Here is a 12,931-nt window from a genome sequence, read left to right as displayed (position 1 = left end):
TAAGTCTCTTACCCCTCGTTCTTCTCCATCATGAAGATGTTTTGACAGTCTATAACCTCGCCCTGTGTCCCCCTCACCTTCCCGAGCCCATCTGCTGTTGGCACTTTCATCCATGTCTTTGTCACTTGCAGATGTGACTAGTTTCATGCTCAGATAACCGGCTTCTTGTCCTCTACCCCCCCATAAATCTCAGTTCCTGGAGAGAAAGGAAAGGTCTCCAAACCAAGCACCCCATTGCAGAGCTGAAGAAGTTGAGATTTAAATGAAACAGGAACAGAAAGCTCGTGATTGACATCAGGTTAATAAGAAGCTACAAAATGAAACTAATTTCACAATGCAAAGGAGAACTCAGAAAGGAAATGAGCAAAGAGAAAGTATGAGAAGATTAGTCACTAATTAGAAAAATCTTGATATGATAAAGGTTAAAAGGATAGTCAAAAGAACTGACTGGACTGATTAAGGTACTAAAAGTAAATCTTATTGAGGTTAAGGATTTGCTGAAGTTGTTTGTGCTTTTTTCAGTGAATGCTCCTTCAGTCATGTAGAAGGAAGCCAAACAATTGGACATGATTTTTTGTTTGTAAAATTTGTAGTTGTAGCAGCACTTGAAATATGAAAGTCATCCAGTCCAGATTAAATGGATCGTAGGTTTCCGAAGGGGATAAGTTTGGACCTAATGTGGACTTTGGTCCAAATCATTCAAGCATGCTTTGATATGTGAATGGTGCAAGGAATAGAGAGTTGCAAAGGTTATACCCATGTTCACAAAGGCAGAGAGAGGGAAGCCAAGTGATTACCCATCATACATTGTTCTTTCCTTGAACTGGTTTCCTGGAGGCTGAGTCGGAGGGTTGAGAGTCTTTGGAACGCATTGCCACAGAGAGTTGTGGAGGCAGAATCCTTGTGTATATTTAAGGCTGAGATAGATTCTTGATCGAGTTTTATGGGGATAGGGCAGTAAAGTGAACGTGAGGAGTGTCAGATCAGCCATGAACCAGAGCAGGTTTGAGGGGCCGAATGACTTACTATTCCTATTTCTGATAGTCGTATAATGATATGTTCAATTTGTCTACTGCCTGTCTTCCATCTCTGTACACCCTGTATAGAGCAAAGTCCACTGCAAATATTCTTTAGGTCAATTAAGGGAGAAACCCCAAGCATTCACTGATTGGTAGGCTTTGACCATGATGAAAGTAGTCCTTGCTAAATAGTCTTAGAACAAACCAGGAACCCTGTACAGCCAACATCCCTAACTGGAGACACAATGCAAAGCCTTGATCACACACACACCTACCTACACATTACTGAGGGGTGCACCTCTACAGACTACACTTTAAACACTGAAATGAGCAGACAATTGCTTTACTCGGGGGATTTGTATTCATTGTATAAAAGTAAGTGGAGCAGATAGGCAGGAGGCAGAGTACTCTCCACTAGCTGGTAGCTTGGTAACCAGAGAACGTAGACGTTAAATAATTGGCATTAAATAAGATGAACTTTAAATTCAGCAAACTGCCTGTAATGGTGGTGGAAGCAGATTCGGTAGTAACTTTTTAAAAGGAAATTAGATTGTTTATAAAAACACTTCTGTATGGCCATGGTGACAAAACAAGGGAGTACATTCAATTGGTAACATTTGAACACCAATACAGTCACAATGATGTGATGTGACTTGACAATGGCTTTATTTAGCCTGTTTTTTGTTGATGAGAGGTTGAGAAAGAGATGCTGAGCGGTCTGCTCCAGGCCAATAAAGTAACCAGCCTGTGAGGCCTTTGGGGTGTTTTTAAGTTGGAACAATAGAAGCAGCATGAATGGGTGGGGTCAGGCTCCCACAGAACTAGGGTTTTAGTTTAGTTTTCAACAGTTGTTGGAGTTTTGAAGTTGATTATGGAAGCTACCATATCTCCCTCTCTACTGGCGTTTTATCCTGGTGTTCTTTTCCTCCTGGACTGGAGAAACGGCCTATGCAAGACCATCTATTTTACTGAATTTGCCTTTGCTAAGGGTGTGTTTATGGGATGTTACTATATTAGAGCAGTTGTTGTTTAATAATCTATGATTCTGACAAGTTTTCCATTTGAGTTAAAGTTATATTAATCTTTTCTTTGTACTTTAAGAGTAAGAGTAAAGTTTTGCTTAAATCCAAGTAGTGTAACCAATCAAATTACATCTGGAATACTTGCCTTTAAATAGGAAAAGTTAGGGTGCAGGTTATCTCCTGGATATACTTGAAGGAGGTTTAGTCTGGTTCATAACAGTGAATAGCTTCGTTCTGCCCTTGATACTTCTAGTTGATTGTGTGTATGCGCGCACACATACACACTATTTCTACTGAAAATCTTTGTGATATTGAACTTGCTGCCCGGTTTAGCATTTTCTTGCTCATCCTTTTGAGACACAGATGACTGCACCTGGAAGATTTTGCTGCAAAGAAGACGAGATTTTGCAGTGGGGTTTCTGAGTAAGGTCCCCACTCCTTGCTGTCATATGTGTTTGCCTTCGAAGGATGTCACATTTTTTGTAAATTAGGTTGTTCTATAGATTTGAGTCACTATCAGAACTCCTCCTAAGTTTTGCCTTCAGGGTGTGTGTGTCATGCTCCCTCTGACCACCATGGGAGTGCATTCCAGACCCATGTTCTCCACAGAAGCTTCACTTTGCCAAGTTGAGTGTCTGACATTCAGGTGATGTGACAGCCTCAATATGGCATTGATGCCAGCTCCGGTGTTTGGCACAGCATGTTTTCCTGCCATCTGATCATTAAACAGGCACCTCAAAATGAAAATGTTTGGCCCCTTGTTGTGAAACTGGTAGGTAGCGCAAATCCTGAATCTGTGGAACGGAACTACTGCCCTCCAAATAGTCAGTCTGGCTTTGGCTCGATAATGAATTATTCATTTATACAGAAAAGCATTTTATAGCTGCATGCAAAGTAGTTTGGAACCATTTTAACTGTCATTACAAACCAGTAAGAGTTGAATCTTATCTTTGTGCTAAGTTGGACATACCTTACCACCTCATCTCATGGAAAATAAATACATGCTGTTGATGCCAGAATCTGAAGTGACCAGTTTTGTCAAACAATGCTGTTGCAAAATTGAGATGGCTTCTGATTTATTCCAAAGAAGTAGAGATGGAAAATTTCAATCTCCTGTTAACTGATTCGAGGCGTAGAGAAATGAAACAGCTTGTCAGCTTGTGGAATAGATTTGGATGTTTCTTCCACCATCTCTTTCATTATTTCCTTGTTGAATGTAATGGATTCAAAGCATTATCTTTTGTTTCCTGCTTCAGAACCCTGCAATACCATAGGATTGAACAGCTGCAGAATAAAATTCACATTTGGATTATTTGCAATAAGTGACCTGTATTCAGGTCACTTATTGCTTCTACACTAGGGTGAATCAAAGTCCTAAAGCACAGAAACAGACCCTGGTTCAATTAAAGCCACACTGACCGTGTTCCCAAACCAAACTAGTCCTGGTTTCCTGCATTTGGCCTCTATCCCTCCAAACCTTTTCCATGGTCATGTACCTGTCCAAATGTCTTTTCAATGTTGTAACTGTATCTGCAACCACCACTTCCTCTGGCAGTTCATTCCACACACTAAGTATCTCTGTTTGAAACAAAAAGTAGCCCCCTGTGTCCTTTTAAAATCTTTCTCCTCTTGCCTTAAAAATATGCCCCCTAGTTTTGTACTCCCCCACTCTAAGGAAAAGACCCTTGCTATGCACCTTATCTATGCCCCTCAGGATTTTATAATGTTTCTTATAAAATGGTTGTTCATAAGCTTCACAAAGGACATCAGTGCTCCCACACGTTTTCCTCTAATTTAACAAAGCTCTGCCATTAATTCCACTTTGAGTTCAATTCAGCACATTCACAGAAAAGGAATTCTGAGAGCTGGAGGAGAAAAGAGCTTCAACTGGAACATTTTTGAAACACTGGTCATGTGGATTGTTTCAGGCGAGAATATGACCCCTTTATTTCCCAAGACTTTTTTTCCCCCCTGTGTACGAGTAGAAACAGCAAATGTAGTCCTTGCTTGGGGAGTTTGCCAACATTTACTGCTCAAATGTCATGCTCAATTCTTAATGGGGCTGGCTTAGATTTGTAACTTTCTGACTCACCAAAAATGCAAGCAGTTGTCAAAATCATTTTATATCATAGCTGCAGGAGTAAGTGTTGAAAAAAAGGAATTTGTTCAACAGATCAAAAAGAAAATAAATAGCTGGAAACGCTCAATAGGTCTGGCAGCATCTGTGGAGAGAAAGCCGAGTTAATGTTTCAGGTTCATTGGCTCCTCTTTCGGAATTGGTTTTAGCTAAGAAAAGTTTGGCATGTGTGCCTGTTCCTAACTAAAATCAGTTTTGATTAAAGGTCACTGGACCGAAAATATTAACTCTGCTTTCTCTCCACAGATACTGTCTGACCTGCTTTCTCTCCACAGATACTGTCTGACCCGCTATGTTTCAGCAGCAGCTTCTGATTTCCAGCATCTCCACATTTTTTCTGCTCACCAGTTCCATTTGGCACAACTCAGCCCCATCTCTCACACAAAGCTAAATCTGGTATTATCTCAGTGTGTTAATGTACGTATTGTCAAACGTCACTGAGCTACCACCGTGTGAACTACCCTGGTGTGGACCAAGTTTAGCCTTTGGAGGATTCAGTTTACTATGTGGAGTTGAAAGATGCAGTTACTGAGCAAAACCTACAACCGGTAACTACACTTTAGACGTGAAGAGGTATCTGCTCTCTGTCAGGTCTGTTCAGAATAAAGACAAAACATTTACAGACGCTGGAATACAAAGTAGACAAGCAGGAAGCTGAAAGAACACAGCAAGCCAGGCAGCGTCCGGAGGTGGCGAAGTCGACATTTTGGGTGTAACCCTTCTTCAGGAATCCCGAAACGTCGACTTTTCCACCTCTTGATGGTGCCTGGTTTGCTGTGTTCTTCCAGTCTCCTGCTTGTCTACTCTGTTCAGAGTAAAGACAGTACTATCTGAGTGAGATGTATGTACACTTGAGGAATCTGCTTTCAGGTTTTGCTGTGCACTGCTAGCAGTGGGGTGGCATGGTGGGTCGGTGGGTCAGTGGTCAGCACTGCTGCCTGACAGCGTCAGGAACCTGGGTTCAGTTCCACCCTCGGGTGACTGTCCGTGTGGAGTTTGCACATTCACCCCGTGTCTGTCTGGGCTTCCTCTGGGTGCTCCAGTTTCCTCCCACGGTCCAAAGATGTGCAGGTTAGGTGGATTGACAAAGCTAAATTGTCCGTAGTGCCCAGGGATGTGTAGGCTAGGTGGATTAGCCATGGGAAATGTAGGATTACAGGGATGGGGAAGGGGGTGGGTATGGGTTGAATGTCTTTGGAGGGTCAGTGTGACTCGATGGGCTGAATGGCCTGCTTCCACACTGTAGGGATTCTATGATTTTGTCCTTTATCTCCTGATTTCTTTCATCATTATTACTTGCCTGCGGTGTTAAACAGGTATTCATGAAAGGTAAATGTTCAGAGTCTTGGGTGACACTTGGCAGGAGTGTGGAATGGAGAGACTGATTAGAGATGCTCAGTGCTTTTGATGTTCCAGTTCGATGACATGACTGACTGGGAAATCAGGAGAATCGTTGCTGTGATCTACCATGTGTTATTCTGTGCCAGGATCCACGTCTGGAATGTATCAAAGTGTACTGCCCCCCCCCCCCCCCCCCCCACTTCCTCTGCGCTCTCTCTCTCTCTCTCTCTCTCTCTCTCTCTCTCTCTCTCTCTCTCTCTCTCTCTCTCTCTCTCCCGTCTGCCTACATCTTATTGACAGCTGTGGGGAACACTTTGGCATATCATTACATTGCTCTGTGTACTTATGAATCTGGCAGTTCCACTCTTTGACGTTTATTATTAAATAACAAATCAGTAAGGAGCATCTGTAACAACAGATGTTGCACAAAATTTACCCAGATGGTGATTGCTGGGAGGATTTTAAAAACTGACCAGCTGGTGATGGATTTTTGGTAACAAGTCATGGGTTTTGCATATTCTAATAAAGGCAACTACTATTAACTGCTGTATTTGAACACCAAATGTACTTAAGTTCTATTAATTCAAAATGTCTAATTTGATTCATTTTTAAAAAACACAGTAAATAACTGGGTTAACAGACGTGAACTGTTTAACGTATTTCATGTATCTGTGTCACTTCCTGAGGAGAACAATAGTGGAGGTGCACACCCCTAACAAAGAGAGTTATTGAATTCTAACCAATAGCTTCAAAACAGAACTGACTCAATTCTAAAAATTACTGATGACTGCAGAACAGCCCTAAGTATTAACCCGCTGTATTGAAAAGCTGATCAGTCATCCATTTATCCGTCGTCGGTACACCAGTTTGGTAAATCTTGGCTGTTCTGTACACTATTCCGTTTACTCACCTTGGCTCCTTTGCCTTTACCCAACAAAACTCTATTGACTGCAATGAAAACAACAAATGCTGGAGATCACAGCGGGTCAGGCAGCATCCATGGAGAGAGATCAAGCTAATTTTTCAAGTCTAGATGACTCTACTTCAGAGCTGATGTGAGGGGAGCAGCATTTCTGCATTTGTTTTCAATCCGTGTTGCAGCGGTCTACAGTAATTTACTCTGCTGGCTGCAGCTGTGCAAAAGGTTTACATGCAACTTTCAATAGTTGTTCAGATGTTTCAAAACATTTGACTTCTTCAAAGAAGCAAAAGGGTATGAGATATTGTAGTCCTCTGGTTTTTAAAATGGATTAAGTGCAAATTGATCCCTTTACTATTGAATGTATGAGTTGTGTCTGAATGGAAAGAACATACCTCCAACTCTGACCCTCTGGTGAAGTACTGAAGGGGAATGCTGAGGTTTTGGAGGTTTATCTTTCAGACGAGCTGGTAAACCAATTCACTTTGGTCTGTTTAAAAGAACTCATGGTAAATTTTTTGAAGAGTAACTGAGAGGTTTTCTTTTAAGCCCTAGACAACAGTTATTCTTCAAGAACCCACTAAATAATTTCACAAATAATATTTGGTTATGATGTCACTGCAGTTTGTTGGACTTCTCTGTCTGTTTCTTACAACACTAACCTTACCTCGAAATAATGAACTAGCTGGAAAGCATTTTGGAAACCCCAGAAGTATCCCATAAATGCAAGCTTGCTTTTTATTTTCATCTAAATATTGCAGGTCACAGAGAGCTTTGCGTAAGAGTTGGAAATCCTATACGACTCCACCTCCATCTCCTGGCTGGCTCTAATCCAGCTCTGCTCCCCAGTCAGCACCAATCCCCAATAAAAACTGTGAGCAGTGGTTTCTTGAACAGAGTTGTTCGGTCTGATGTGGGCAGTAAATATGTAATTTTGGGGTGGCACGGTGGTTCAGTGGTTAGCACTGCTGCCTCACAGCACCAGGGACCCGGGTTCAATTCCCACCTTGGGCGATTGTCTGTGTGGAGTTTGCACATTCCTTCCATGTCTGTGTGGGTTTCCTCCGGATGCTCCGGTGTCCTCCCACAGTCCAAAGATGTGCAGGCCAGGTGAATTGGCCATGCTAAACTGCCCATAGTGTTAGCTACATTAAACAGGAGTAAATATAGGGTAGAGGAATGGGTCTGAGTTGGTTGCTGTTCGGAGGGTCAGTGTGGACTTGTTGGGCCAAAGGGCCTGTTTCCACACTGTAGGGAAACTAATCTAAGCTTTTCTTAATCATCAACTGTCCAGGTAATAGAAAATTGGTATTTATTGAGGTGCAGTGTTCCAAGTGATAATACTACCTTAGAGATTTCCAAAGAGAGATGAGAGCTGTGAAGACTCATGGTCAATATCTCATCTAATCAATCACTTTCCAAGCACTTGGCTTCTCTTCTGTTTGCTGCTGGCTCTGGTCTCACATCTCCCCGGTCATTCACACGTCTCCCCAAACATTCCTAGTCATTCCTGTATCCCCCATCTCCCATGTCCCCCCTGTCATTCCCGCATCCCCCTGTCATTCCCGCATCCCCCCCATCATTCCCACATCTCCCCAGACATGCCTGCATTTCCCCAGACATGCCTGCATTTCCCCATTAATTCTTATTGATTTACTTGTCATACTATCATTAGGACTTTTCTATTTTGCCTTCCTCTTGTGTGTCAATGGTTGGGACCTGTTCAATCCATGTTAGTCATTCTGACACCAATTAGCAGCACTGGCAGGTCATAACTAAGACAGTTAACCCAATGAGCAATGAATGTTAGTACAGCCCCTTGAAGGGAGAAAATATTTTGTAATACTTAAGTGAAAAATGTGAGGGATTCTGTGGTTAAATTGTTCATTTTTCCAAGGTGTACTTGCAATTTAACTCTTTAGTTTTAGCGTATGTACCTCTGCAAGCATATCAGTTACTGTGTGTCCTTTGGATGTTCTGTTTCAGTTTGCTGCAGTACATACCTGTTAAGCAGTGATGGGATAGAAGGCTGGGTCACTAAATGTGGTTTTGAAGTGTCTTTTGTGTAGGCAGACAGAGTAGCTTAAGATGACACTGATCCAGAGACAAGCAGAATGTATAAGAGGCTAGAGTCAGAAAGGCACAGGAATGTGTGACTTGAAGGAGCTGGGGTGAGTTGAGGGCAGGGATTTCATTTCCCTTTCTCAGCCACTGTGTAATTATGGTATCATCGTTCCATCATGCTATGATGTGTTTCCATTAATTATCTGTGTTTCTGGTGTTGCAGTGGAGGCTTCCTGTCAAAATGGAGATGAGACGATGGAAACAATTGAAGCTGCTGAGGCACTGCTCAATATGGACTCACCTGGCCCTGCCTTTGAAGAGAAAAGGATAAGTGAGTACTACATCAAAGCTCTTTATACATGTTTAAAATAAAATTAACAGCAGTTTAATTACGGAATATATTACAAGTTGGAATCAGTAACACGTGCATTACCAATGCTTGATGTTATGACAATAGTTTACTGTGTTCCATAAGAGATAGGACCAGGAGATAGGACCAGCCTGCTCTGCCATTCACTAAGATCGTGGCTGATCTGGCATTCCTTGCATCCACATTCCTGCCCTTTCCCAATGATCCTCAATTCCCTGCCCATTCAAGAATTTATTGATCTTCCACCTCTCTTGGCTTGGTGACCTCAGCTGCATAGTTTTAGTTGTGTTCCTTTTCCAATTAGCAGCCTAGGAAGTTTGTAAATGCGACAGTCCTCTCAGTGTTTGATGGCTAAATCTGGATAGTTCCTATTGCACTTACCCTTCTGCCATTGCAGCATCCTGCTGCCCTCATTCTCCCCCCCCCCCCCCCCCCCCCCTCAATCAGCCTGTTAAAAAGAATAATCATTATTCATTCATCTGGGAGCCTGTTTACTTTAAGAGATGCAACAATTGAGGTCCCTTTATCGAGCTCCAATATACTGCATCTGTGATTATTTTCTCAGTTCTGTTACAGATATGTCCATCCTCAAATGGCTTCAGATATGTGCCTTTTCAGGCCAGAGTTTTAACAGGAACAGAGTTGGTGGCATTTCCTGCAATCTGCCCTCTGGTTCCCCACTGACTTGAGTTTTTCCATCCTGAAACTCCTTCCTGCTATCAGAGGGGGCATTACATTGCATCATTGTACCATGGCTGATGCTTGGTTCACCAAGGCACACATCTGGATTGTTTTCTGGGTGGCAGAATGAGAACATTGGTGCATTGTTTCCATATGTAGGTTGCCCCAAAGACCAAGCAGGTATAGATAGAACTCAGGCAACATCCAGACCTGCAGAGACAACATCTCAATGTTATGAACTTCACTTCTGGCATTCATCAGTATTCAAGTTATTAGTGTCTAACCCCACATGATCAGGCAAAGAAGGCAGTTAAAATGTTTGCTGGTTAAAAAGATTTTTCCTCCTGTCACATCTGCATTTTTTAACCAGTCACTTGAAATTGCTGCCTTCTGGTTCTCTTCTCTTCTGCCAATGGGAATATTTTCTTCCCACTCTTTCTAGACTCCACATAAATTTGAATATCTCCTTTCAACTTTCTCCTTCTTCCCAAAAGCAACAACTTCATTATCTCCGAAATATCTGTGTGACTGAAGTTTTATCCTTCGAATCATTCTCATAAATCTTTTACAAACTCCCCTTAAAGCCTTCAAATTCTTCATAGAGTGTGGTGCCCAGAAGTGGACATGATAATCCACTTGAAGCTGGTCTGCATGTTAGAAAGGCTGACCACGACAGACCTGCTTTTGTACTCATTCTGCCCCTCTATTTATAAAGCCCATAATCTGGAAGGCACTAACAACACGTTCAACCTGCCATCCCATCTCAGTGATTTGTGAACAGATCCTTCTGTTTCTTTTAGAATTACACCCATTTATTTGATACTGTCTTAGAGATGTGCAACATGGAAACAGACCCTTCAGTTCAACTGGTCCATTAGATATCCTAACCCAATCCAATTTGCCAGCACTTGTCCTATATCCCTCCAAACCCTTCCTATTCATATACCATCCACATGTCTTTTACATGTTGTAATTGTACCAGTCTCCACCATTTCTTCTTGCAGCTCATTCCATACACGTACCACCCTCTGTGTGAAAAGGTTGCCCCTTAGGTCTCTTTTATATCTTTCCACCCTCACCCTAAACCTATGCCCTCGAGTTCTGGACTTCCCCAACCCAGGGATAAGACCATGTCTATTTACCCTCTCCATGCCACTCATGATTTTCCTTTCCTGTTTTTCCTAACAAGATGCATCAGTTCATGATTCTCTGAATTAAACTTGATCTGAAATGAATCCACACATTCCATCAGCTGGCTTGTGTCCTCATGAGCTCTTATCACTATTCTTCTCTGCAGTTCACAATACTTTTGGGTTTTTTTTTTGTCATAGGTAAGGTTTAAAATTGTACTGTATACACCCAAGTCTGGTGAATAACTAAGATTGATGGAAGCAGATGTCCTAAAACCAAGCCCTAGGCAAACCCGCTGTCCAGCACCCTTGGTATTCCAACAATCTCTGCCGGTAGTCCAATACCGCAAGTCTTCCCACTTTAAGGAATCCTACTGTCCTGTCTCACTCCCAGCAGTGTGGTTTTGAGGTTATAGAACATAGAACATTATAGCGCAGTACAGGCCCTTCGGCCCTCAATGTTGCGCTAACCTGTGGTACCAATCTGAATCCCATCTAACCGACACTATTCCATTCTCATCCATATGCCTATCCAATGACCATTTAAATGCCCTTAAAATTGGTGAGTCTACTACTGTTTCAGGCAGTGTGTTCCAGGCCCCATTACTCTCGGGGTAAAGAAACTACTGTCCGACATCTATCACCCCTCAATTTAAAGCTGTTTCCCCTCGTGCTAGCCATCACTGTCTGAGGAAAAAGGCTCTCACTGTCCACACTATCTAACCCTCTGATTATCTTATATGTCTCAATTATGTCACCTCTCAACCTTCTTCTCTCTAACGAAAAGAACCTCAAGTCCCTCAGCCTTTCCTTGGAAGACCTTCTCTCCATATCGGACAACATCCCAGTAAATCTCCTCTGAACCCTTTCCAAAGCTTCCACATCCTTCCTGTGATGCGGTGACCAGATCTGTATGCACTACTCCAAATGCCGCCGCACCAGCGTTTTATGCAGCTGCTGCATGATCTCATGGTTCCGAAACTCAGTGCCTCTACTAATAAAAGCTAACACATTGTATCAACCTGGGTGGCAACTTTTAAGGATATATATACCTGGAAGCCGAGCTCTCTCTGCTCATCCACGCTACCAAGAATCTTACCATTAGCCCAGTACTTTACATTCCTGTTACTCCTCCAAAAGTGAATCACCTCACACTTTTCTTCATTAAACTCCCATTTGCCACACTCAGCCCAGCTCTGTCTCTTATCCATGTCTCTCTGTAACCTACAACATCCTTTGTCATAATCCACAACTCTACCGACCTTAGTGTCATCCTCAAATTTACTAACCCATCCTTCTGTGTCCTCATCCAGGTCATTTATAAAAATGACAAACAACGGTGGACCCAAAACAGATCCTTGCTGTTTTCCATTTCCCAACAATCACCACCCTCTGTATTCTTTCAGCTAGCCACTTTCTGATCCAAACCGCTATATCACTCTCAATCCCATGTCACTATATTTTGTGCAATAGCCTACTGTGGGGAACCTTATCAAACACTTTACTAAAATCCAAATATACCACATCAACTGCTTTACCCTCATCCATCTGTTTGGTCACCTTTTCAAAGAACTCAATAAGGTTTCTGAGGCACGGCCTACCCTTCAGAAAACCATGTGACTATCCCTAATCAGCTTATTCCTTTCTAGATGATTATAAATCCTATCTCTTATAACCCTTTCCAACACTTTACCCACAATCGAAGTAAGGCTCACGGGTTTATAATTTCTAGGGGCGTCTCTACTCCCCATCTTGAACAAGGGAACAACAATTAAAGCCATAGAGTCATAGAGATGTACAGCACGGAAACTGACCCTTCAGTCCAACTCATCCATGCTGACTAGATATCCCAACCCAAACTAGTCCCACCTGTTAGCACTTGGCCCATATCCCTCCAAACCCTTCCTATTCGTATACCTATCCAGGTGCCTTTTAAATGTTGCAATTGTACCAGCCTGCATCACCTCCTCTGGTAGCCCATTTCACACATGCTCCACCCTCTATTTGAAGAAGTTGCCCCTTAATTCTCTTTTATATCTTTCCCCTCTCACCCTAAGCCTATGTCCTCTAGTTCTGGACTCCTCCACCCCAGGGAAAATACCTTGTCTCTTTACCCTATCTATACACCTCATGGTTTTATAAACCTCTGTAAGGTCACCCCTCAGCCTCCGACATTCTGGGTAAAACAGCCCCAGCCTATTCAACCTGTCTCTATTGCTCAAATCCTCCAATCCTGGCAACATCCTTG

General features: G+C 42.5%; 1 protein-coding gene across 6 annotated transcripts in view; it reads left to right on the top strand.

The window, feature by feature from the left end:
- Window positions 1-12,931, top strand: part of LOC122550440 (ETS-related transcription factor Elf-1-like) — a 142,999-nt gene that overhangs the window by 107,052 nt on the left and 23,016 nt on the right. For all 6 annotated transcript variants that reach the window (XM_043691174.2, XM_043691175.2, XM_087987871.1 and 3 more), the window contains one exon: window positions 8,726-8,833. In XM_043691174.2, the coding sequence (XP_043547109.2) occupies window positions 8,726-8,833 (108 nt within the window). The remainder of the gene's footprint in view (window positions 1-8,725; window positions 8,834-12,931) is intronic.

The sequence above is a fragment of the Chiloscyllium plagiosum genome, unplaced genomic scaffold (assembly GCF_037043375.1).
Source record: "Chiloscyllium plagiosum isolate Xiang-an unplaced genomic scaffold, Cpla_swu_hap1 HiC_scaffold_6, whole genome shotgun sequence".
Taxonomy (NCBI): domain Eukaryota; kingdom Metazoa; phylum Chordata; class Chondrichthyes; order Orectolobiformes; family Hemiscylliidae; genus Chiloscyllium; species Chiloscyllium plagiosum.
This window is presented reverse-complemented; position numbering and strand designations above follow the sequence as displayed.